Raw genomic sequence first — 26,778 nt, 5'->3', positions numbered from 1 at the left:
ACAATTTTTGAGGGTCATCTGGTGATAAATTGGGTGAGGAAAAACAAAATTGATGACGTCATACTGTAGGTCATGTGGTTCGGCAGCCATATTAAAAAAAAACATTTTAAATCTTCTCCGAAACTGTTGAACAGATTGAGGCGAAACTTTACACACATTCCCTAAGGCCTAAGGCTTGCGGATACCAGGGTGTTCACAAATAATTGATAGGTCACATGGTTTGACAGCCATATTGGATTGAATGAAAATCTTTTTAAAAATATATATTTCTCTTGAACCGCTTCATCAATCGACGTGGAACTTCACAATTATGATCTCGTCGCCATCGGGAATTTATGTTTTAAATTTCAACCTGATCAGACGCATGGTCTGACAACCTTAATTGTTTACATTTTTGAATATGGGTTATTTTTGAATTTTGTTTTTTTTTAATACGGCTCACTTCGCTGTGCCTGGATGGGTTTGCGTGTGAAGGAGTAGCAGCTGAAACCCAAGGCCTGGTTGCATAAAGCATTCTTAAGGAAAGATTTGAGGATTTACTTAAATATTCCTCAAGTTTCCTCTTTAAGAACATCCTTAATTTGAGGATCATTGCATGTTCAAATATTCCTTAAAATCCTCCTTAAACTCAAGGGAGCACCCCCACCCCGTTATTACTTCGTGTTCAGATTATTTAGATACCAATTTGATTGATACCGCCAATGGCCCCAGGAAAAAGGGTCAACTGCATACGTAACAAATAGATTAAATGCGGCGTGTTATTCGGTCCATAATTCGTCACTCCTGTGTCATAGAGAGAGACGTGTGGGACCTCGTTCGACTCGGGGGAGTCAAGGTTTACCCTGTGGAACCAGGTCTGATCCAAATCAATGGATTCTTAACAATTATACACTATTTATTATTAGTTATAGTGTTGTAATTAAACATAAAAGTACTTCAACAATACACATCATTCAACTATACAATGTATTGTCTCTTGTGCTTGAGAAAAGCCTCCACTCGTGCTTCTGTCTCTTCCTGAAATCAGTTTGTAGATCGCTTTGCCACCATCCTGCTTTCGGACACCTCTTCCGATCTCCAATCTGAATGGCTGCCGAGCATTGCAATTGCTACCAAGGATTTCCTCTTCTTTAAGGAAATCCTTGAGGATTTCCTAAGGGTTGTTTATGCAACAGCCCTCAAGGAAATCCTTCGCGCAGAAATTACAGTGTACCTTAAGGTAAATGTTTCCTTAAGGATTCATGAGGGAATTTTATGCAACTGGGTCCAAATCCTATCCAGGTTCTTCCTGATGATGCCATCTTTGCTTTTTTGCTGATTCGGGTTCCTTCTGATGACTCCAAGAAAGTGTTTGGTCTTCCATTTGATTTGAATTGAAGTTCTTAGAATCCCATTCTGAATTCAGTTTTAAAAGAGGATGTCATGCGTCATGTGTCTGATCAAAGCAGGGTTGTAATAAAGCAGTGGGGGAGGGGCAGAGTATAGCCCCCCTCCCCGACCCCAAGAACTCTTCCCGAGGTAGTATCAAAGTGAGGTTCTGTCAAAGCAAGGCTATATCAAAGTGGGGCGTCTTGGTATTGGTACCTGGTCATAACTGCCCACAGTTATAAAGTGGCACGTCTAGTTATATTTGGTTTGTTGGGGGGTTCTCCTCTTTCGTTTTGAGCTTTGATTTCCTCTCTGGAATTGCTGAATATTTCCTGTCTCCTTTCTGAGCATCTCCCTTTGTTGAGTCATTGCTTCCATGGTTGTGCTTGGTTTTTATTTGTGGAATCTGTTCTGTTCTTGCGGTGTTTTTTTTTTGTTTTTTTCTTTTCTGAATGAGTAGTGCTGCTGCAAAACTCACTATGTTTATTTCTTTCAGGGGGCCTAATTTTTGTTCAAAAAAAATTGTTTTTTAACAATTTGTTTGTTCTGTTGATTAGTGTTTTGTGCATTTATTATGATGTAATCAAATTAGTTGTGGACTTTCTTCAGTTAATGTCTTTCTCACCTCCTCTATCTTATTAGCCAGCTCCTTTCCAGGTCACGTTGTTCGTCATCATCAACCTCCTCTTCCTCGCCTCTTCCACTCTGTTCCCCTTCATCCTTCTACCTATAATTATCATTTGTCCTTTCTTCATCTGTTTTCTGTGTGTTTGTGCTGTAGCCATGAATCGGTCTCCTCCACGGCCCATCCCCCATGCTTCAAATGCAGAGCACATTCTGCGTGGGAGGACATCCTCTCTCTTCTTCCTCAGCATTCCGGTTTTCATTGTTTTTTTTTTGTTTGCTGTGCTACTTAGGTCTTTCCTTTGAGACAAGCAGCATCGTCCTAACTTTGTGCTTTTATGCAGGGCTCTGCCTCTGTTTGGGGAAGCTATAACCTTTTATCTTATCAGGACACACCCTGGTTGCCTGGTGTGTCCAAGCAGACTTCACAAAGCCTTCTCTGTAGGGGAACTGTGACCCTTTGTTCGGAGTTTTTTTTTTAATGTTCTCCAACACATCCGGCCCATCGTGCATCACATACGGGGCTACCGTTGCGCCCTCATTCCTCCCAGTCTCCACAGTGATGAATACGCCATTCCTCACTGTCTCCAGAGACTCACTTAAGGCCTCCCGGAGGTTTCCTCGGCCATTCGTTCCATGTGGTATCTCCGCCATGATGGTCCCACTCACGCTCGCTTTTGTGTTCCTCTGGGTGCCGTCACACAGACCGTTCTTCGTCCCGACTGAAATTGTAGCCTTGCCACTTCACTTGAGGCCGCATATCCTGCTGCTACGAGCCATGCACACCTCTCTCACCTTCGGTTCCGTGTGGCGACATCTCTCTGACTCCACATCTGAGATGCCCCCATTCCTCTTGGTATCGGAAGACTCACTCCAGGCCTCCCGGGGGTTTCCTTGGCCATCCGCACCCAGCGGTGTCTCTGCCATGATGGTCCCACTCATGTGCTCACTATATTGCTCCTCCGGATGCCGCCACATGGACCATTAGAGCACTGCACGTCTCCATTTTGTGAGCGTGCCATGCTGTTCTCATCTCGGCGGTTTGTCACGGGCCCCTGCTCCACATCGCACTGCCTCATGCTTTGCAACCTCTCAATTCTATTCTCGTCTCTTGGCCATCTGTGTTGTATTTGAGGATATTTTAAAGGTTATGTGTGCGTTTTTGGAGTGAGCTGGTTGGTTTTGTGCAGGTTTTAGTGTAATGGGGTGGTAGTTATGAAGGTGATGGTGTATGAGGTCGAAGTGATGAGAGTGATGGTTATGGATTTGGAACCTCTGTACTGTGAATGTGCGTCATCGTTTGGGCCTTGTTTTGGATTCAGCCGAAAGCTGCACCCACGGGTTTATGTATGTATGTCGTCTGAAAGTTTACTGAGAGCGGTTCAGGCCAAATGAAACAAATCGCCACACTTTGCACAGCCGATGGAATGCCCTCTGGCACTGGAGCTGGTGATGTGAGTTTTACATATTGGGAAAAATGTATATTATGGTGTTCACCGGGTTATTTTCTATGTCTCCGATTGGGAGGAGAAAGGGGAGCACTGTCGGTGGAGGTCACTCCCCAAAGAAGAAGGAAACTGTTTGTTGTGGATATGTGATACATGTGAGTGTGACGTGTGACGTGTGGTGATTTGGGTGTTTGTGTGTGAGGGGTTCATATCGAGGATGAGAGGGAATCGGTCGGTTCCTGGGGACCGATCGGCACTCTAACTGTGGCTGCGTTACCTGATTATTCCGGGCAGCAGGGAGGAGTGGGAAGATTTGGTTCTTGTCGTGCTTTGGTGTGGAGTGGATAGGGTACAACCACCGTGAAGTGATATCCCCAGTCATTCTTGTGTTTTCCTCTTTACCTTGCCTATTAATGAAAATTGTTGTTTCCGGTTGCAATCTTAAGCAGAACTTTAAAATTGCAGTTCTGTTTGAAAAGACCTACACAGTTGTATTTATTCAGCTTTGTTTCAAGTGGAAATGCGGCAAAAACGGGTCGGCAGCAACTAAAATCGCAATTGACAAAATCTGTCACGATGCTGTTGATATACGGCTTGCCATTCCCACCACGTAAGCTCCGGGCCAAATGGGTGCACACAGACAAGGCAGTTGCAAAAGTCCTTGGAGCTTTTTTGAACATCTCCACAAATAGCACCCGGACATGTCAAAGACCTCACTGTGCAGGATCTTTGGAGAAGCAAAGCTGTGCGTGCAGAGCTGCGTGATTGGAATGAGTAATGCTGGATTTGTTGTGATGAAGCAATTTCTCCGCCAGTTCGGTGCCGAGACTCGACATATTTATCTTGCCAAAACGAAATTTTTGCAAGATATGTTAGTCAGCTTGTATGGTTTTTTATTTTTTTTGTCTGTAATCACGTATAAAAAATTCTGCAGAGCACAGTTATCATCGGAAATTTTTGTAACTTCGCATATCAGAGGCCTATAGAGGTCCCTTTCAGAGCACAAAATTTTGAAGGTCAAGGTTAAAGGTCAAGGTCACTTTGGCGCAAATCAGGGGAGTCGACGAAACCCTTATTTTTTGAGTAATTTTGGTCGGATCGTCTTCAAACTTCATGGGAATATAGTTCATGGTCTGGCGCTCAGCTGATTAATGTTTGGTGGCGATTGGCCTTGACCTTCATGTTTTTTTTTTTGTTTTGTTTTTTTTTTTTGGTCTGTAATCACGTATAAATCACTCTGCAGAGCACAGTTGTCATTGGAAATTTTTGTAACTTCGCATATCAGAGGCCTATAGAGGTCCCTTTCAGCGCATAAAATTTTGAAGGTCAAGGTCAAAGTTCAAGGTCACTTTGTCGCAAATCAGGGGAGTCGACGAAACCCTTATTTTTTGAGTAATTTTGGTCGGATAGTCTTCAAACTTCATGGGAATATAGTCCATGGTCTGGCGCTCAGCTGATTAATTTTTGGTGGCGATTGGCCTTGACCTTCATGGTTAGCGCCTGAGGTCAAACATATTTGACCCCAAGGTCAAATTTTCAAGTTTTAGGAACCATATCGTGTAGTACCTCAAATTGAACACCTCGATGAGTGCTTTCTACATATGTCAAGCTTGAGACATTATGATGTCATTTGGTGACATTATGAGGCAAAGCATATTTTTCATGGTTACTCTGTAGAACGATTCTCATCGGAATCTCACGTAGGCAGATATTCCTCAAGGAGTCGCTCCTGGTGGATAGCAGCTCTGTTCACCTCAGTGTGACCTTAAAGAAGTCACCGTGGTCACCTTTTGGCAAGATACGGGTCACCCTGCGGGTGACATTGGTTTATTGGTTTGTTGGCTTGAGGGGCACCTGACAGAACTGGTTTATGGAAATCCATCTATGACCATCTGCAAGATAAAAACCTTAAGGATTACATGACTGAGAATGCTTCATCCATTTCTTCTTCTGATGATTCTTCTGATGATTCTTCTGATGATTCTTCTGATGATTCTTCTGATTCTTCTTCTGATGATTCTTCTTTGTATGCAGCACAAGGCTTTGGGCAAGCATAATTGGCTGAGGGCACAGCTGTGACACTGTTGCAATGCTCTCTGCTGGATAGGGCAGGAATTTGGAATTTGTTCAGGGTACCGGTGATGGCTCGCCTACTCACCGCGAAGGACACCGTGGGATATTTTACGTCAACCAACTCACGCCAGGAAGACGGGACGCCCGTTTAACCTTCATCCGAGGGACGTAACGCACATTGATGAACCACCCTGCCTGAGAAAGACGACAGTTCATAGCTGGGTTGGGATTCGAACCAAGGTTAGACAGACAGCTTAGAGGTAGGTGACTGTCTGTACCTCTAGGCCATTCTGTCAGCCCTAATCCATTGTTGAGGGACAAAATGTGCTTATTTTCTTTGATGCATGACATGACTATGAGTCAGTTACCCAAGAAAATGGTGGAAGCAATGAATGAACTTATAAGCTTCTAATTCACTTTGTGGAATGCAATTGAACTCTAAACCCTGTTATTGAGTCGTGCCTGTTTTCATTGGCATCATTTTATAGCCATACGAGTTAAAGCATTTCTTGGTTTTGTCTTGCATGAGACGACCTGTATATATTACCACCAGCATAATGATCAAATTCAAACTGAGGAGCCTGCAGTAGTTCTTGTTCCCGACGGTCTTCAAATGCGTGGGTCATAAATGTGTGGCTGCAAAAATACATCCTTCTCAGGCATGTCTGCACGTTTCTTCCCGTCAGCAAATTTGTTCCAATTTTCAAATCTCTGCCTTATTGGCATCTCAAAATAGAGCAGCTTGCTAATTAGTTTTTATAGCAGTAATGAATATAAAGAGATCCAAATTGATGACGAAACATACCATGGTATTAACAACACTTGAGTGAGTTTAATGCAGCATTTATTTATTTATTTATTTATTTATTTATTTATTTATTTATTTATTTATTTATTTATTGTCACTGCACACCTCTAGTCTTCTATTCATTCCTCTCTCCTCCTGTCTATGGAACCATCTTTTAGAGGATGTTCTGTCTCACACTTCCGTCCAGGGCTCAAGCAAGCAACATGCCACCATTTCTTGTCATCCCCATTCTGACACATGTTCTTTATATCCCCCACCACCCGTCATTAACCTTTCCTAACCCTGAAACTATCTTCCTGATAGTTTCAGTGCTTCCTCCTCCTCCTTCCTGTCCTCTTTCCGGTTCATTAATTCCCTTGATGTTTATCCCACTGTCAGATATAACTTGCTCTTCCATGAGCCTCGCTCCGATAAAGAGGATTAAAAAAACCGAACCTGATTAAAGCTTGACTCTAGAAAGGAGCATTTAATATTCTTTCTTTTCGTGGTGATGGGGGAATCACTACCATCTCCCTTCCATCTTCACCAACTCAACTTTCACCACCATCACACTCCCATCAATCATCATCTTCCAAGCCTGGAGTGAAATTTGCTCCGATGCGGGAATTGACCTTGCTTTTTGTATCGTCTTTTCTGGTCTTTGTTTGGTGGGAACATCAAGTGAAGGCATTCACACACGGGTTACCGGATTGGTGCCACTCCGCTGGTCGTTAGGCTCAGGATATTTAAAGCCCCCGCACGGAGGATCATGTATGATCCATTTGCGTCAGCTTTTCTCACCCCCACTGCCTGACTTCGTTATGACTGGTCAAAAGCACTGAACTGGCACACATTATCACTGACAAGTGAACGTTTCATCGATGGAAGGTCGAGAGTGCACAACCTGACCATTAAATAATCCCGAAATAATACAATATGAGTTCCCTGACAAGGAACTTCAATGCTGGAGGCCCATTAGGCCCATCAAAGCCTTTGCTGGTATTGCCAACTTATGGTTGTTTCTTCATGCTCTGTCCTTTTCAAAAAAAATGCTGAATGTCAAGCAATGAAGCAACACGCACCATTTTAAAAGTCTTGTGTGACTCGACCGGGGTCGGGTTGGAACTGCTGAGCTATCAAACTCAAAGTGGACGCACTAACTATTGCGCTACCGAGTCTAGTGAATGGTCATATTTTAAAATGATTTTCACATCAGATCATAAACCATGCTCTATACAGAGCATCGGTGTGGCCAAAGCAGTTTCTTCGGTTGGGGTTACAATCCTGGAAAGGTCGCCACTCCGACACAGGAAGTCAAGGAAATAATTTGGAATTTGGCCAGGGTGCCAGCGATAGGTTGCATACTTTTCACGAAGGACTGCGTGGGATCTATAATGTCCACCAACTAATTCCGGCAGACTGGTCACCCGTTTAACTTCCATCCAAGAGACGGCACACACATTGAGGAATCGCCCTGCCTGTGAAACACCGGGATGACAGTTTGTAGCTTGGTTGGGATTCGAACCCAGCCAAGCTCGACAGCTTGAAGGTGAGTGTGTTCAATTATTTTGCTCAAGAGATTATAATGCAACACCCAGTGCACACGTCTGTTGTAAGGAACTGGTCTCCTCTGCACGGACACACGGTCCTGTCGACAACGTCCTGCATTGCATCACAGGAGGGCAAAGCATCTTCTTTCAGCAAGCCCCGGCATGCCTAAAGGCCCGGTCACACCTTGACGTTTTAGCCAGCGATGGCAACGTGTTAAAATTTATGTAAAACGCTGGCTTACGTTGAACTTTTGATGTTTTTTTTTAAAGATTCGGACGTATTCATAGCGACTTGGTCTTATGTATAACGCATTGGTAACTACACAGAACGTTTCGTTGTGTTATAGATAACTTATACCAACGAATGCTGAACCTGTTGTCGGCCTACACAACCGATGCCCAACGATAGTCTAACTCAGGCATAGCGCGTTGCACACATCGCCGACGATGTCGTGGCGTAGCCTATTAAAAGGCTGACGCACAACGATTCAAATCATAACTGCCGTAGAAATGGAAGGGTCAAAATCGCGGTCACACCTTGGCGATCTTGCCAGCGTATGCCGACGTAACAAAAAGTGTGTCTAAAACGTTGGGGCACGTCAAATACGGTATGGGTAAGTTTGGTATGCGCGAGTAGAACGCTAAATACGCTATCATACGTCGTAGTAAGTAGAGTACGTCAAGAAATTTTGAACATGTTCAAAATTTTACGACGTACTCGGCGTATGACACACGTTCCGCATGCGATGGGGATAAGTTTTACACACGATATGTGGACGCTTACACACGTCCACAAACGCTACTTATAAGCTACTCATAAGTCGAAACACGTCGCGGTAATGTCTTTTTTACGCGAAACTTATTTCTAACTTATGTTTGACGTGCTTTGAACCAATTCTTTACGTAGTCCCAACACACATCGACGTATGTAGACGTATTCCAATGACGTCTTCCGGTCGACAAAAAAATAAATGAACGTGTTTCTAGGTTACAACTGCCATACAAAGACGTGTTCCCAGCGGTTTTGGGAATTGGTATATAAAAATGCTGCTCATAAAAGGGGAACCCAACAGTGTTTTCGAGTCCTTTTCGAGTCGATGTCCATGTCAGCAGTATCAGTATCAGTATCAGTATCAGTATTAGTATTAGTAGTAGTTTGTTTATGTTGGCAGTAATAGGTGGGTGTGAGGGGGAGGGTGTGGGTTATGATGGATCCTCCTTGCGTCCGCGTGTCCACGGGTAGGTTCATAGGCTGCCACTCAACGATTTAAATGGCTGCATCTCCACTATTGAAAGTAGATGCTTGCGCTCAACAATTGGATTTTTTTTACACTCAACGACTTTTAAACGGTACCACTCAGCTAGTTTCATTGTTTACAATGAACGATTTAAATTGCTGTCACTCGCCTTTGTTTTTTTTTTTGTTTTTTTTTGACGCTGGGGTTTGGAAATTTGAAGCGTTTCTTCTGAACGTGTTAAAACGCTCAAACTCGACTATTTTAAATAGACGCTGCCGATGGACAATTGGAATCATAGCCAAGCTAGACATCGAAGTGTGAACATCCTCGTCATGCCGAAGAAAAGTTTGAAGAATGCTGCAAATAAGTGTCCTGGCCGTGGCCGTGGACGCTGACGCAAGGACGATCCATTATACCGACGTCTTTCAGCCTATGAGTAACTTAAAAGTAACGTCTGTCGACGTGTGGCAACGATCGCGTAACGTGCCAACAACACGTTAATCATAGGTAGGAAATAAGTTTCGGGTACGCTAAACATTACCTCGGCGTGTCTCAACTTATGATTAACTTACAAGTAGCATGTGTTGACGTCTGTCAACGATCGCAGACCGTGCATACAACTTGTGGCCAGCGTAGCGGAACGTGTGAGTCATACGCCGGCATACGTCGTGAAATTTCAAGCATGAAAAAATTTGAGGACAACCAAAAAGTACAACGTTTAAAGCCAGCGTACAACGACGTATGGCAGTGTTTTTCAGCGTGCTCTCAATGTTATCAAAACTTACCCATAACGTATTCAACGTGTGCCAGCGTTTTAGAAAAAAAATTCAAAAATCGGCATACCTTGGCTAAAACGTCAAGGTGTGACCGGGCCTTAACATCACTGGTGTTTTTCTGGGTGAACTGTTATTGACCTTCATCACCGTGGCTAGAACTGTGCGGTATTTCATTTTATTTTCTTTCACAACAGAAAAAATTATTAGCCAGTTAGTTGTGATATTTGTCTTTTAATGTAGGTCAGTACCTGATCAGTTAGTAATTGGGTGATGTCAGTGGCTTAGATTTGTTTTTTTAATTGATGATTATACGACTTATACCTGATGCACTTTAAAAATACCCTTGTATCTGATTTCTCTAACAGCATGACCTTCATGACCATGGCACCTGCTCGATCTTAATTGACTGTCATGCCTGTTTGCCTTTCCACTGCTTCCCCAGTTTTGTAGTGCTGTTCGCATCCCGTTTCGCATCAACGATCGACCCAATTTATATGCCTAATTTGAGAGTGATGTCAGGGGTTTTAGACTGGCAAAGTAGAGATGTTTTTCGTAACTGCTGAAATTTCTTCTCCCCCCTTTTTGTGCACACTCGACAGGAACGCAAGCTCTGTGCGCACCCTTGCATCGAGGTGTACACTGCCGACACGATTCACTACTTTCTTCCACTTGCCAGACAGTCCCATTTCTACGTGCCAGAGGTGGAGCCAAATGTTGTGGAGAAAAAGGGCCTGGTTGAGCACTCTGACACCGTTGCAGGTAATGCAGATGATCTTTGTCCTCCTGGACCATCCTAATAACAGGTCCATGCCTGCCTTGAGGCATTGTGCATGTCACATGATGAAAACGTCTTGTAGTCAAGACCTTATGGTTGAGGGTGTGCCACATTGTTTGTTTTTTTATGTTCGACTTCACTTGATCGAATATTTTTGTGATCCGATTTACACTGTGCCAACAAAATGACAGAGAAAATGCATTAACCCTGCAGTGGTGATGGATTTGTTTACTGTTATGCACAATTTATGAAGATGATGATCTTAGACTACTGATACAGGGATGGACGAAAGATAGGGTTCGGAAGGGTGGTTGGAGGAGATACCCACAAATTGGTTGTCACCTTCATGACTATGCTGGTTCACTCGAGAGCTGACCACTTTGTTTTGTTCAGTGTGCTGTCAGATGTGCACAGGAACATCTTTCTTGCTTGTCTAATTAATTAATTGCATCCACAGCAGCTGTATTTTCATTTTTATTGTTATTTTCTACCTTATTGTTTCAATGCTGCTTCTTTATACTGGATGTTTCATTAAAATGTTTTGTCAAATTTTGTTTTGGTTTATTTGAATGAAAGATTGACATCCAAATGCCTGTACGACATTGAATGAGAAACTCAGGAGGGCCAGTTAGCCCGTCATTGCTGTGTTTCACTCCTGAGTTGATTATTATTAGAAGAAAATTTTTGCTGCAGTCTTAAACAATGATCTTGATGTTTTACTGAAGTCTAAATAACCCGATCTTGGTCAGGATCTTGACCCAAGCTGTCATTATATGCATTTTGCTGTTGCGTCAAAAAAGATATGATCATAGAGGAGCTCTTGTTCGGCCATTGATAACGCTCAATTTTTAGTCCCCTTGTGAAGTTTTCCTTAAAGGTCCACATAATCAAAAATTAATGTTTGTTTTAATGAATAGATATGGCTTCACCTTACATTTAATCATTGGGTTTTTTTTTCCTTGAATAAATATTTTGAAACGATGATTTTAATGTTTTTTGGTGTCCTTGAACACCCAATTGGATCCACCCCCCCCAAAAAAAAAACTGGGATGTGATTACGTCATAGATCACGTGACCCTCACGTCATCTGGAGGATACTTTTGCTTCGGGACTTATGTTTACATGCAACGTACATACGTTCAGATCTCTGAAAAAGTACTGAGAATGCCATCTAGATGTATTGTTGCTGGTTGTAGCAATACAACTAAAGATCGTGTTGGTGTGCATGTTTTCCCAAAATATCAAACTGTATAGCAAGGAAAATATGCACAGCCAAGATAAAACTGACCAGAGTAAAGTGGCATGGCCCAACTGCTTCAAGCGTCATTTACAGCTCCCATTTTGAAGATTATTCGTACGACACCGGCCTGTATTCCCAGTTTGGGATGAGTAAATTGAAGCAATTGAAAGCCGATGTGATCCCCACGAAGATTAGAGATAATATGAATCTAATGGAGAAGAAAAAAATGGACAGAACAGTTGCGGAAAAGCGTGAGAAACTGAGGGTAAGTCGCGTTATTTGTTTTCGCATTTCTATTTCGCATTAACCATGATCGCCACCACTTTAGTCATCAATCAGTAACTTTCTACCTTACTTATCAGACATTCGTTCAGGTACAGCTGTATCAGACATTCGTTCAGGTACAGCTGTATCAGACATACGTACAGCCGTAAGTAGGGCTAATAGTAATATATGAGTACGTGTAGCTTCTGTGTGCCAAGCAGATGGATAATCTACAGAAACAGAGAAAACTATTAAATTATTTTGAATCCCCATGACCATGGTGCACAGTTTGATAGCAACATACAACTTCCACATTTTAACGCCTGTTACGGACACGTGCTCCACCGGGTTGGCATGCGCCGGGCATGCAGGCATGGCGGGCACAAGCGTAAAAGGCTGGAGGAACACTGTGCATGATGCATGACGAAAAGGTCTACAAGTTGGAAAATGCAATCATTATTGTCTGACGTACTGTGGAGTTTCGTCACTTGTGCTTTACTAGCACATTGCCTGTAGTGTGATTGCATCACCCCCCCGCCCCCCATCTCACGTCTTCAAACCCCATGCCTCCCTCCCAACTAAAGTTGGGACTCCACCCTTTCCAAAGTTGTCCCATCTTTACTCTCACCCTCCTCCCGCTCATAAAAGCAAACTGAAATTCCCATGTCAAACAGAGGAATATAATATAATGCCTTCTGCTCCCCTATCCTGCTTTCACCGACTTTGCAGAAACCTGTCAGGGTCCATTCAAAAATTACGTAACGTATTTTTTGCCAAAATCTGACACTTCCCCCAGCCTCCAGCCCCCCACCTCGTAACACTCCATAATGCTTCAACAGACATCCCTAAAATATTATGTACACTCAATGAAGAAACCCCTCTCCCTCCCCCAGTTTCACACCATAATCCTGGGATACTATTTATCATGTTGCATCAGACGAATCGCTTGAAGTGATGTAATCGTTTCTAAATACAGTATGTTCAATTGCTGTCATTGGCAAATGAGATTAAGTGTCTTCAGATTAGAATAGCAATGATGGATTTTTTTTTTAAATCCATCGGTGGGATACAAAATGTAAACTCTGCAGCCTGGCAGACGTATACGTTCTACTGAGTGCCGTTCTCGTTACCTCTGCCACCAAAGGTGAAGGAGGTTATGTTTTTACCCCTTTGTCTGTTTTGTTGTTTGTTTGTCTGTGTGCAGGATATCTCAAAAAGTTCTGGATATGTTGCATGTGAAGAACTGCTTTAATTTTGGTGAAGATCCGAATCCGGATCCGCATCTGATAATTTTTTTAATGATTCTTCACCATTGAGAGATCGGGCTAAACTGATATATAACACGATATCTCAAAAAGTTGTGAACGGATTCGGATGAAACTTGGTGGACACGTTGGATGTGTGACAAGGCCGAATTGATTCGATTTTGATGAACATCTGAATCCGAATCTGTATATGATGATTATTTAAGTTTCAATGTGATTCTTCACTATTGAGAGATAGGGCTAAACTAATATATAGCACGATATCTCAAAAAGTTGTTGACGGATTAGGATGAAACCTGGTGGACAGGTTGGGTGTATGGCAAGACCGAATTGATTCGATTTTTGTGAAGATCCGGGACAAAAACGATGCAGTACTGTATAGCATGATATTTCAATAATTGATTGGGCCCGATATGTTCTCATGGATAAGGCATTGCATGGCGGAAGTAAGCGCTCTACCGAGTGCCCTTCTAGTTACTCCAAGAATTACAGAGAAGTGCTACATCAAAATACCACAAAACTCCACATTTACCACATTCTTGCTCTCTGATTTGCCACTTACAAGTTCTTTTTGCTCAGTCTTTCTTCGACGTCACCCCGATTGTTGTGAACACCAGGAATTTCATGCACGATGCCATCCCAAATTTCCACTTTGGCTTCATACATGCAGTCTGACAGCACCTTCTACGTCATGATTTTCACTCTCATAATCTGAGGATTCTTGATCAGAAAGTTATTCATCAAATTCACTTTATGATGGGTCTGAAGCGAGTTGTGCAGCCATTATCCTTTGCGTGCTGAGACAATCATTCCGCCGATGCGGTCATGCAGAAGACGTACTGATCATGGCAGTTTCTGGAATTTTTAGGGGCAGTACCAACTCGGTTGGCTTTTTTTTCTTCTCATCTTTAACACCTAAAAAAAAAGTTATGATTAAAAACCACGTTCAGTTCTTTATTTATTGCTTAAAAATTAATATCATCAAAAAAAATTCTGATTCTGTGGACTTTTATGCCCCTCAAGCTGATTCAAATTGTTGCATTATTGCATTTGCAATGTCATTGCCCACACACTTGGTGATGCAATGAAAATGGACGAAACCAATGTCTTTCTCCTCTTTTTGTGAGATAACATTTGAATATACAGGGCCCACAGAAAGTCTACACCCCTTTCAAATTTCTTTACCTTTTTTGCCTTACAACCTGGAATTAAATTGCTTTAAAACAGGCTTTTCCCACCTTTATTTACACATAACCCACAACTTCCAAGTGATAAACAAATTCGACAAATTTCAAAAAATTAATTAAAAATACAAAACTAGAATATCTTGGTTGGATAAGTATCCACCCCCCTTATAATAGCAATTGTAAATTCGCTCAAGTGCAACCAATCACCTTCCCAATTACACACAAAGCTAATTGGCCTCCGCCTGTGTTAAATTGTAGTGATTCTGATTATTTCAGAATAAAATCAGCTCTTCCTGTAGGTTTCCTCTGCTGAGTAGTGCATTTCACAGCAAATACTCAACCATGAGCACCAAGGAGTTTTCAAAAGACCTCAGGGATAAAGTTGTGGAAAGGCACAGATCAAGCGATGGGTATAAAAATATTTCAAAGGCCTTGGATATCCCTTGGAGCACAGTCAAGCCAATCATTAAGAAGTGGAAGGTGTATGGTACCACCAAGACCCTGCCGAGATCAGGCTATCCCTTCAAACTGGATGAGCATGCACGGAGGAGACTAATCAGCGAGGCCACCAAGAGGCTTATAGCAACTTTCAAAGAGCTACATGCCTTCGTTGCAAAGACTGGTCTCTGTATGCACGTGACAACAATATCCCAAACACTCCACAAATTTAACCTGTATGGGAGGGTGGCAAGAAAAAAAACCATTACTCAAAATAGCCCACCTTGAGTCCCGTTTGAGGTTTGCAAAAGACCACTCTGGAGATTCTGCAGCCATGTGGCAAAAAGTTTTGTTGTCTCTCGAAACTAAGATGGAACTTTTTGGCCGAAATATATAACGTTACATTTGGCGCAAACCCAATGCAGCAGATCACCCAAAGAACACCATACCCACTGTGAAGCATGGTGGTGGCATTTGGCGCAAACCCAACGCAGCAGATCACCCAAAGAACACCATACCCACTGTGAGGCATGGTGGTGGCAGCATCATGTTGTGGAGATGTTTCTCATCAGCAGGGACTGGGGCACTTGTCAGGATAGAAGGGAAAATGGATGGAGCAAAATATAGAAAAATCCAAGAGGAAGACCTGATGTCCTCTGCAAGAAAGCTGAAATTGGGACGGAAGTTCACCTTTCAGCATGACAACGACCCAAAGCACACAGCCAAAGTTACACTGGAGTGGCTAAGGAACAAAAACAAATGTCCTTGAGTGTCCCAGCCAGAGCCCCGACCTAAATCCAATCGAAAATCTGTGGCATGACTTCAAGATTGCTGTCCATCAACGCTCCCCACAACTTGACTGAGCTGAAACAGTTTTGGACAGAAGAATGGGAAAATATTGCCCAATCAAGGTCTGCAAAGTTGGTAGAGACCTATCTAAACATTCACATCTGTAATTGCTGTCAAAGGTGCTTCCACCAAGTATTAACTCAGGTGGTGGACACTTATCCAACCAAGATATTCTAGTTTTGTATTTTAAAATTAATTTTTTTTTAATTTTTATTTTTTGTATACCTTGGTCGAGGCTCGTATGAGAGCTAACACACAACTCACAGAAAGGAGGCATGAGACAAGAGGGGCGGGAGTGGAAGGGACAAAACAGTGGGGAACAGACACATTAGGTGAACTGTGGAAGGGAGAGGGATGGGGATGGGACGGGGAACATGGCGAAGAGAAGATGGACATTTCAGGGACTTTCAGGAAGGAAAGCAGGAGAAATGAAGGAAGTGGGCTTGGGTGGATTATCGGGGGTAGAAAAGATCGAGGATTTGGATGGGGGAAGATAAGAGGTGGTGGTGAACAGCTGTTTTGAAAGCCTGCAGAGAAGAATGGGAAAGAATAGAGTGAGGAAGTTTATTCCAAAGGCGGGAAAAAAGAGGAATGAAAGAGTGAAGATGGGCAGTGATTCGTGATTTTGGTAGTTTTACCAGAAGGGGGTTGTTGGCGGACCTTGAGCGCCCTGTGGAAATGTGGTGGGGACAAATTGCAGAGAGAGCAGGGGGGGCAAGGCTGGAGAGGAGTCGGTAGAAGACAGAAAGACCACTGACCAACCTGCGGTGATTGAGTGAGAGGCCCAAAGACTCAGCTTCATTGCGGGAGATGCCGATGATCTTAAATCCCCTGGTTTCGACAGCGTGAAGCCGAGAAAGGTGGGAGGCAGGAGCACCAGCCCAGAGGGGAGAGCAGTACTCCATCAGGCTACGGACAAAACTTTGTAAGTGGTCAGGAGCTCAAGAGGGCCGAGGAAGGACTTAGCACGACAGAGGATTCCCAGTCGGCGACTGGCTTTTGAGGCGAGGTTGGAAATGTGACTTTCCCAGGAAAGTCATGGCAGATAGTGAGACCTAGAAGCTTGAAGGAAAAGACTTCTTCCAGAGGATTGTTGAGAAAGTGGATGGAGGGGTTTTGTAAACGGTCCTTTCGAAGAGACATAGTGAGAGTGTGAGATTTGTCTGGATTGAAAGACATGTTCCACGTGTTGGACCAGTTTGTGATTTTATCCAGATCTGCAGTGAGCGAAGAAGCTGCTGCTTGCCGGTCTGAGGGATGACAGATGGTACAGCAGAGGGTGGAGTCGTCGGCAAAGAGAAATAGAGGATTTTCCAGAGAGTCCGAGAGATCATTGATGAAAACCAGAAAAAGAACAGGGCCCAGAACGCTACCTTGAGGAACTCCAGCCTGCACAGGAAGAGGGGATGAAAGAACTCCATTTAGGGCCACACGTTGACTGCGACAGGAGATGAAGTCTGCGAGCCATGAGTGGAGATGGCCTTGAATACCATGGGAAGAGAGTTTGGTGAGTAGGGCAGGGTGCCAGACTGTGTCAAAAGCACGTGATTTTCTGAAATTTGTAGAATTTGTTTTTCACTTGGAGGTTGTGGGTTATGAATTACGATGTGTAAATAAAAGGTGGAAAAAGCCTGATTTAATGCAATTTATTTCCAGGCCATAAGGCAACAAAAGGTGAAAAATTTGAAAGGGGGTGTAGACTTTCTGTAGAGGACTGTAGTGCTGTTGGTTTTGGTCACTCTTCTGTTTTCCTCTGCTTTGTGCTGGTTGTGTTGCTGTACTTGCAAGAGCGAAGTGCAGGTCTGTGATGTCACTTAAAGTTGACGGCCATTTCATTTCCACAGAACAGGTTTTGGACGTGTCACCTGTCCCCTCTCCCTCCTCGACCTCCACACCCCACTTTCCCCAAATCTTTGACCAAGGCTCTTGAATTTTTTATTATATGATCACAAAATATAGTTTGGACCTATATTTTGCAAGAATTAAGACAGGCTATTTGGATGAACACAATAAATCACATTTTGTTCCAAAGTGATAAGACAAGTGTTCTTGCCTAATTTCCATAATATTTTAGGCCAATCAAGACGTAAAATTTCATCAGCTTCCTCCACACAAAAATGGTCCTGCTAAAGGCCCGGTCACACCTTGACGTTTTAGCCAGCGATGGCAACGTATTAAAATGTATGTAAAACGCTGGCTGACGTTGAACTTTTGATGTTTTTTTTTTAAGTTTCGGACGTATTCATAACGAGTTGGTCGTATGCATAACATATTAGTAATGGACACAGAACGTTTCGTTGTGTTATAGATAACCTATACCAACGAATGCTGAACCTGTTGTCGGCCTACACAACCGATGCCCAACGATAGTCTAACTTAGGCATAGCACGTTGCACGCATCGCCGACGATGTCGTGACGTAGCCTATTAAAAGGCTGACGCACAACGATTCGAATCATAACTGCCATAGAAATGGAAGTGTCAACATCGCGGTCACACCTTGGCGATCTTGCCAGCGTATGCCAACCTAAGAAAAATGTGTCTAAAACGTTGGGGCACGTCAAATACGGTATGAGTAAGTTTGGTATACGTGAGTACAACGCTAAAGTACGCTATCATACGTCGTAGTAAGTAGAGTACGTCAAGAAATTTTAAACATGTTCAAAATTTTACGACGTACTCAGCGTATGACACACGTTCCGCATGCGATGGGGATAAGTTTTACACACGATATGTGGACGCTTACACACGTCCACAAATGCTACTTATAAGCTACTCATAAGTCGAAACACGTCGCGGTAATGTCTTTTTTACGCGAAACTTATTTCTAACTTATGTTTGACGTGCTTTGAACCAATTCTTTACGTAGTCCCAACACACATCGACGTATGTAGACGTATTCCAATGACGTCTTCCGGTCGACAAAAAAAAAATTAACGTGTTTCTAGCTTACAACTGCCATATAAAGATGTGTTCCCAGCGGTTTTGGGAATTGGTATATAAAAATGCTGCTCATAAAAGGGGAACCCAACAGTGTTTTCGAGTTCCTTTTTGAGTCGATGTCCATGTCAGCAGTAACAGTATCAGTATTAGTATTAGTATTAGTATTAGTAGTAGTTTGTTCATGTTGGCAGTAGTAGGTGGGTGTGAGGGGGAGGGTGTGGGTTATGATGGATCGTCCTTGTGTCCGCGTGTCCACGGGTAGGTTCATAGGCTGCCACTCAACGATTTAAATGGCTGCATCTCCACTATTGAAAGTCGACGCTTGCGCTCAACAATTTGAATTTTTTTTACACTCAACGACTTTTAAACGGTACCACTCACCTATTTTCATTGTTTACAATGAACGATTTAAATTGCTGTCACTCGCCTTTGTTTTTTGACGCTGGGGTTTTGAAATTTGAAGCGTTTCTTCTGAACGTGATAAAACGCTCAAACTCGACTATTTTAAATAGACGCTGCCGATGGACAATTGGAATCATAGCCAAGCTAGACATCGAAGTGTGAACATCCTCGTCATGCTGAAGAAAAGTTTGAAGAATGCTGCAAATAAGTGTCCTGGCCGTGGCCATGGACGCTGACGTAAGGACGATCCATTATACCGACGTCTTTCAGCCTATGAGTAACTTAAAAGTAACGTCTGTCGATGTGTGGCAACGATCGCGTAACGTGCCAACAACACGTTAATCATAGGTTAGAAATAAGTTTCGGGTACGCTAAACATTACCTCGGCGTGTCTCAACTTATGATTAACTTACAAGTAGCATGTGTTGACGTCTGTCAACGATCGCAGACCGTGCATACAACTTGTGGCCAGCGTAGCGGAACGTGTGAGTCATACGCCGGCATACGTCGTGAAATTTCAAGCATGAAAAAATTTGAGGACAACCAAAAAGTACAACGTTTAAAACCAACGTACAACGACGTATGGCATTGTTTTTCAGCGTGCTCTCAATGTTATCAAAACTTACCCATAGCGTATTCAACGTGTGCCAGCGTTTTAGAAAAAAAATTCAAAAATTGGCATACGCTGGCTAAAACGTCAAGGTGTGACCGGGCCTTAAAGGGAAATGCTATTCTGTAACAAGATGATTGCAAGCTTTGTTGACTTGTTTTATGAGTCTGGGATCATTTTTTTTTCTTTTTTTGGTGGAAGGAAAAGCATTGTGGTCAGGTCAGGTCAGGCCAGATGAGATCTGTGACTCGCTACAGGTACCATGTAAACCTGTACTTCTCTGTTTCATGGTCGTGTTGTCGGTGACGAAACCATCTCCCCCACCAGGTTTCCTGGTGAGGAGGGTGTATGAATATGGACACCCAGCGGGATTAATAACAAAACCTGTCAAAGGGTGGAGGAGATCCTTGTGAGCCAACGGCCATCCATATCTAATGCCCAACTGTGTCTGCGGACGTCCTCCTGCAGTTGGGTTACTTTTTTTTTCCGGAGGTTGGTGGCAAAATTTGCACTCCGGCCACCGTGAAAACCCTTCACTCTGCAAAACAGAAAAATGCAAATAAATGTAAAAACCCACTTCATGGGAGTACCTTCTGTCTCCCTGCCGTGGGAGTACCTCCTGTGCAGCTTCCCTTTGCAGTGCTGCTCACCAGATGACGGGATTGGGGTAAAGCCTTCGGGACCCCCAATCTTTGATGATAGGAGGGGAAACCACGGGGTTACATTCCCGGGTCAGATTGCGGGAGAGTGTGTCGGAGTGGTGCTGAGGTGTCGTCTACCAGACGGCGGTCTCCTTGGGTTAAGCTGAGGCGGTCCCTTCGGGTTGTTGCCTGGAATGTCCTATCCCTAAGAGAGGATGATCACCTGTCTCTGTTATCATCTGAGCTCAAACGTTTGGACATCGGGATTGCAGCTCTCTCTGAGGTTCGGAGACCAGATTGCGGCAAGATAATGGTGGGTGGTTACACCTACTATTGGTCTGGTTGCTCTGATGGTTAGCATGCCCAAGGAGTTGCTGAAGCTGTGTCCAATAAGCTGACTCCAATGTTAATTGAGGTAACACCGGCCAACAAGCGTATTATGAGACGAAGGATTCGTCACTCTTTGGGTGTCATTTCCCTGGTCTCTGTTTATGCTCCGACTGGGGTGAGTGATCTCACTGTGAAGGATGCATTCTATGCCACTCTGGAGTCTGTGGTTGACCAGTGCCCCAGACGAGATACACTTCCAGACTTGGGGGATTTCAATGCATCAACTGAAACTGATAGGGATGGTTATGAGACATGTGTTGGTCCCTATGCGTCAGAAACTGTGAACCTTAATAGCACTAAGTTCCTTGACTTTGCAAGAAGGCCACCCTTTGACTTAGGATGGCCAGTTCATGGTTTCAGTGCCAACAAGCCCATCGCTGGACTTGGTATTCCAACACTGGTGGTGTGGCATAGGAGATTGTCCATGTGATCGTTGATGGTCGCTGGAGGATGATCCAGAACTGCAGGGTCTACCGGAGTGCTCAGCTTCTCAATACTGACCACCGGCTTGTAGCAACTCTTAAGTTGCACCTTAAATCCAGGAGAATGGTACCATCCCAGCCTAGGCTGGATGTTGGCAAGCTCAAGGATGAGAGGGTAGCTGAGGAGTTTGCGAACAAGCTGAGTGGACACTTGGGGGGCCTGGGTGCTTTGGGGGTCCTGAAGAGTTGTGGAGTGCCTTCAAGACCACCGTCCTTGATGTTGCCGGTGGATGTCTTGGAATTAAGGGTGTACTTGCGCTAAGGGTGGACAAGGAGGCCAATGTGTGAAGAATCTGTGAGGGGGTAGATCATCACCTGTGGTTAAGTGATTCTCATCTTACTTACAGGGGAAGTTACGCATTGCGTACCTCCAATCCCGTCCCTCGATGCACTGCATTTAGAGTGGGGGGTGGTGGGCTCTTGACAGAATAGTCCGAAGTGAAGGCCCGCAGTACCGGTTACTTTGAGCGGCTGTACCAGGATGATCCACCAGCTGTTGAGTTGGATATCAGAGGTGTTACTATCCCTATTGCTGACCCTCCAATTAGCTGTGATCCAACTTCATTTGTGGAAACACAGGCTGCGGTGAACCAGTTGAAATGGGGTCAAGCTCCTGGGATCTGTGGCATCCATGCTGAACTTTTCAAGGCTTGTGGAAAAGCTGTACTCATGTCATTGCATGCAGTTCTATGCTCTGCCTGGAACATGGGCATCATCCCAACTGTCTGGAACTGCCTTGTCCTTCTCTGGAAAGGGAAGGGTGATCAACAGGACTGCAACATCTACCAAGGGGTGACGATGCTCTCAGTGCTGGGCAAGGTCTTTGCTCAGATAATTATTGAAGTTGGTTCGCCACCATCTGCTCGAGCACCAGTGCCCAGAGCAGTCAGGCCTTACACCAAAGAGGTCAACGATTGACTGTGTCCTTGCCCTTTGGGTCCTCACCGAACGCAGATGAGAGTTTCAGCAGGGACTGCTTGCTCCCTATGTTGATCTCTGCAAAGCATTTGATTCAGTGAATCGGGATGCCCTCTGGAGGATTCTTGGTCTTTGTGGGATGCCATTAAAACTGATCAATCTGACATCTCAACTCTACTCTGGTACTGAGAGTGCTGTGAGATGTGTTGATGCCATCTCTGACTTATTTCCAGTTGTTACTGGAGTTTGTCAGAGGTGTGTACTGGCCCCAACATTTTTCAGCACTTGTATGGAATGCATTCTGGGTAGGATGTCAGAGAGATCAAGCTGTGGTGCATCGCTTTGGAAAATTGAAGATCTTTGACCTTGATTTCGCAGATGATGCAATCATGTTTGCCTAGACTCTTGATATCCTTTTGGGGGCCCTTGAGGAGCTGAATGAGGAGTCAGAGCAACTGGGATTATGGGTTTCCTGGGTAAAAAACGAAGATCCAGGCTTTCAATGACTTCTTGGATGCTGCTCTCTTGTCTGTACCTGTTTGTGGTGAGGATGTTGAGGTTACAGAGAGATTCACTTGCCTTGGCAGTGATATTCATGTCTCTGCTGGCTGTGAGCCAGAGGTCAATGGATGTCTTAGTCATGCCTGTGGAGTCAGGGATTCACTGGATCATGGGGTGTGGTGCTGTCATTAACTGTGCAGGAGGACGAAAGTCAGAGTTTTCAGGTCCTTGGTGCTTCCATTGTTGGTCTACGGATGTGAGACTTGGACTCTGACCAGGGATCTGAGACGGAGACTTAATTCCTTTGGTACCAGGTCTCTTTGGAGAATCCTTAGCTATCGCTGGTCAGATCTTGTGTCCAACGAGCAGTTGCTGAGAAAGACTCAAATGAGATTTGTTACCTGCATCGCCCGTAAGTGTCAGCTGTGGCTGTATGGACATGTGGCTCGTTTTCCTGCCGCTGATCCTGCTCACCAGATTCTCTCAGCAAGGGAGCCTCATGAGTGGAGGAGGCCAATTGGCTGACCGTGTACCTCATGGTTGCAGCAGGTTGATCAGTGTCTCAAGGAGTTGAGGATGGGCCAGGCATCTGCCTGGGGGATGGCCAGACGGAGGCCCCTGGAGTACCGGCGGAAAATGGACGCAGTGACGCACTGCTCCGGTGCATGCTGCCATACCTGATCTGACCTGAAAAGCATGTGGGATCTACATCCGCTGTGTGCAAGCTGACTGTGTACAAGCATTATTTAGTGATTCATGTGAGATTTTGTTGAATTATAATGGCTGTTTAGAATTTTGTAGAAGTTATTGTTGAATTTTCACTCTTTATCCATATTGTTAAATAATAATATTCATGTCGTATTGGTATTGCAATGAGGTTGAAGCACAAGGCATGTTGCGCTCAGATCAATGACAGGTTGGTGACCTCTCTGCTTTTTACCCCCTCTCCATTCTCACACATTCTGCTGTCTCAATCCTGTGACCCTCCACAGCTCCTCCTCGATTCACTCGTTTTTCCAGTAACCCCTTCCCAGTTCAACTTTTAAAATCCAGGCTGCACACCTCAACTATTTTGTCCCTCTCCCCTGCTCCCCACCTCTGTTTGTTGAACCACCTTCTTGAGGCTGTTCAATCCCACTTCCCTCCAGGGTTTCATGCAGATGATGCACTCCTATCTCATCCCATCCCCCATCCTGACCTGCAATCTTTTCTACACCCATTTACCTTACCTAACGTAACCCTCTACTTCAAGGCTGCTGTTTTTCCTCCCGTTCTCTCTCTCTGTCCTCTTTTCCAATTCATTAATTCCCTTACTTAGTGCCCCACTGTCAGTTTGTTGTCTTTTTTTTACCCCCTTGTCACCTCCCTCTTTAAAGAGCCTGAATATTGTCTCAAAAAATAGAAGTTACTTTTGATTTAATATGGGCAATATCGTTGATAAAGGTGGCACGGTTCTTGTGCAACACGTACCTTGGCTTTTTGGGGATGTTAGTAACTGATGTAGCTCTGTGTGACGATTTGTATAGCTTTGATGACATCTTCATCACAAGAGCTCTGTGTGTGATGATGACTTTGAGCAAAGCAAACACTTATCATTGTGCGCAAAGGGCACATCTGAATGTCAGTTATTATCCAATCTAGCTAGACACAACTTTTTCTCTGTCTGTGAGGACATCGTTTGCTGTATTGTGTCTTTTTATTCTGTAAGGAGAAATTATTAATGTTAGAATGGAGTCTCATGTTGGAATCCCACATTACAAATGAGGGATGGAGGAGAGCCACTGAAGGGGTGAAAGGGAAGAGATGGGGATTGGACAGAGAGTGATGAGCGATGGTGGGATAAAGGGCAAGGGGTTGCAAAGGGGAGAAAATGTAGAGGGCACTGTTGGCAAAAGGGAGAAGCAGCAGGAGAGATGGGAATAGTTCCGCTGTTGAATAGAAATGCAGAGCAGGAGGAGTGGTAAAGGGAAATAGTTATAATGTGGTACAAGTCCAAGCCCAGAATTGCATGCTCACACTGCAGGGCTCGTTCTTATTCTGTCTGTAGCGATACTGCAAATCGGCAGCAAAAAAATTGTCATGAGTAAGAGGACTCGCTTAACCAAAACTGCTTTATACTCGACGGATTGCAAAAAATCTGGAGGAATTCCCATGTTTTATTGCCTTTTTCCGCCATGGAAAAAATGCCATGTTAGGTGTGAACGATAGCAGCTTCAGCATCATTAGGAATTATACATACAGTATTTTATTGTGATTATTGTTGTATTTGTATACATGAAACATTGTTATTATTCCACTTAACTTGCTTTCTTTACTAACCTCACCCCCATAATTTTGTAATAGTCCTGTCTGGTTAAACATCAGGGGAAAACATTTTTTTGGGATAAATTAATTGCGTGACAGTGCTTCCTTTCCTTGAGATGGAGCATTTATTTTGTGCTGTGCTTATCACCCCTCACAAGTGAATATGTTTGGTCAATGAGAAAACATCAACTTGTGAAACACCCGCACCACCACCCCCCCATCCCCCAATGCCCTCTCCCTCCATTATTGGGGGTCTCTGTCTCGAAAATTTGTAGATCATGATCATTTTGTGGGTGCCCCTTATCTTGGGGCCCATGCAATTGCACAGGTTGTATGGCGTGTGTGTGTGTGTGTGTGTGTGTGTGTGTGTGTGTGTGTGTGTGTGTGTGTGTGTGTGTGTGTGTGTGTGTGTGTGTGTGTGTGTGTGTGTGTGTGTGTGTCACCAATTTTCTCAGAGATGGCCAAACGGATCTTCTTCAAATCTTCAAAGGTTCATCAGTGAGTGCCAGGGAGTGTTTCAGGCAAAAATACATCTTATTTTAGAAAATTTAGGATAAAAAAAGGATTATTTTTTGGATTTTAAAAAAAATCGCTCCAGAGTGCCTCAACCTTTGTAGCTCTGTGAAAGCTAATATTAAATGATCTCTGACCCCATTTCTTAGGTGGCGTAGGGAAGTGTTTTAGGCCCACATAAAAATAGCAAAAAAAAACAAAATTTGATTTCTTCAAAATGCAAATAGAATTAGAACAGCACTGGACAACATCGTGAGTAGCTGTTAGTAACTCAAAAATAAAGGTTTGTTTAAGATTTGATGACAAAAGGTCAATTGGTAAAAATGTTATGGCCTGGACAGACACACTGAACAGACACATATCTATCTATAATTCCAGCAATCTCTGTGTGTGTGTCTGTCTGTGTGTCAGTGTCTGCGACCGCTGTTTCTCTGCAACCACTGGTCCGATCTCATTGAAACTTTCCAGGTATATTGCTGGGGACCTGAGGATGTGCGTTTTCAAGGTTTGATATTAATCGGACAAGTAGTTCCCAAGTTATGGCCATTTATTTACCAAACCAATGACAGGACACGGTGCTATGACGTCACAATTCTTCTTCTTTTTCTCTTTTTTTTTCTTTATTTTGCACGTACGGCCACGCACGTACGGGCATGCACATACAGCCATGCACGTACGGGCACGCGAGAGCGAAGGAACGGCCTGTGTGGTTGTTGTTTCTGACACACGGTTTGAAAGTGTTGTTTTTTTTGTTTGTTTTTTTTTACACATACGGGCACGCACGTACGGCTACGCACGTACGGGCATGCCCGTAGGTACGTCATCCATCAGATCCTTCAAAATCTGTTGGTTGCAAAATCTGTGATGGGTGTACGGGCATGCACTACAAAAGCAAACTACAAAATCTGTGATGGGTGTATGGGATTATGCACGTACAGGCACACACTAGTAATAATTATTGTGTGCATGCACATGCATGTGTCTCTCCTCCATAACTCCAAAACCATGAAATATTGCAGCCCAAAACTTTGCGTGCATATTAAGGGAGTACATGAATGAAAACTGCCTATTTGGGTAAAGTGAAACACTCCTTTTGAAGACAATTAACGGCCTTATTTAATTAAAACTAAAACAGGCTTTATCCTTGGTCAGGCCGTTAACCCTCACAGGGGTCTTAACTCTTAATATAAAGG

At 43.8% G+C, this 26,778-nt stretch overlaps 1 protein-coding gene across 1 annotated transcript in view; it reads left to right on the top strand.

Annotated features, from left to right (window-relative positions):
- TEX264 (testis expressed 264, ER-phagy receptor) overlaps positions 1–26,778 on the top strand; it is a 233,608-nt gene that overhangs the window by 84,146 nt on the left and 122,684 nt on the right. The window contains exon 3 of the mRNA XM_085864029.1: positions 10,464–10,623. Coding sequence (XP_085720155.1) covers positions 10,464–10,623 — 160 coding nt within the window. The remainder of the gene's footprint in view (positions 1–10,463; positions 10,624–26,778) is intronic.

The sequence above is a fragment of the Eptatretus burgeri genome, chromosome 18, assembly GCF_056783735.1.
Source record: "Eptatretus burgeri isolate ZD-2024b chromosome 18, Ebu_testis_v1, whole genome shotgun sequence".
Taxonomy (NCBI): domain Eukaryota; kingdom Metazoa; phylum Chordata; class Myxini; order Myxiniformes; family Myxinidae; genus Eptatretus; species Eptatretus burgeri.
This window is presented reverse-complemented; position numbering and strand designations above follow the sequence as displayed.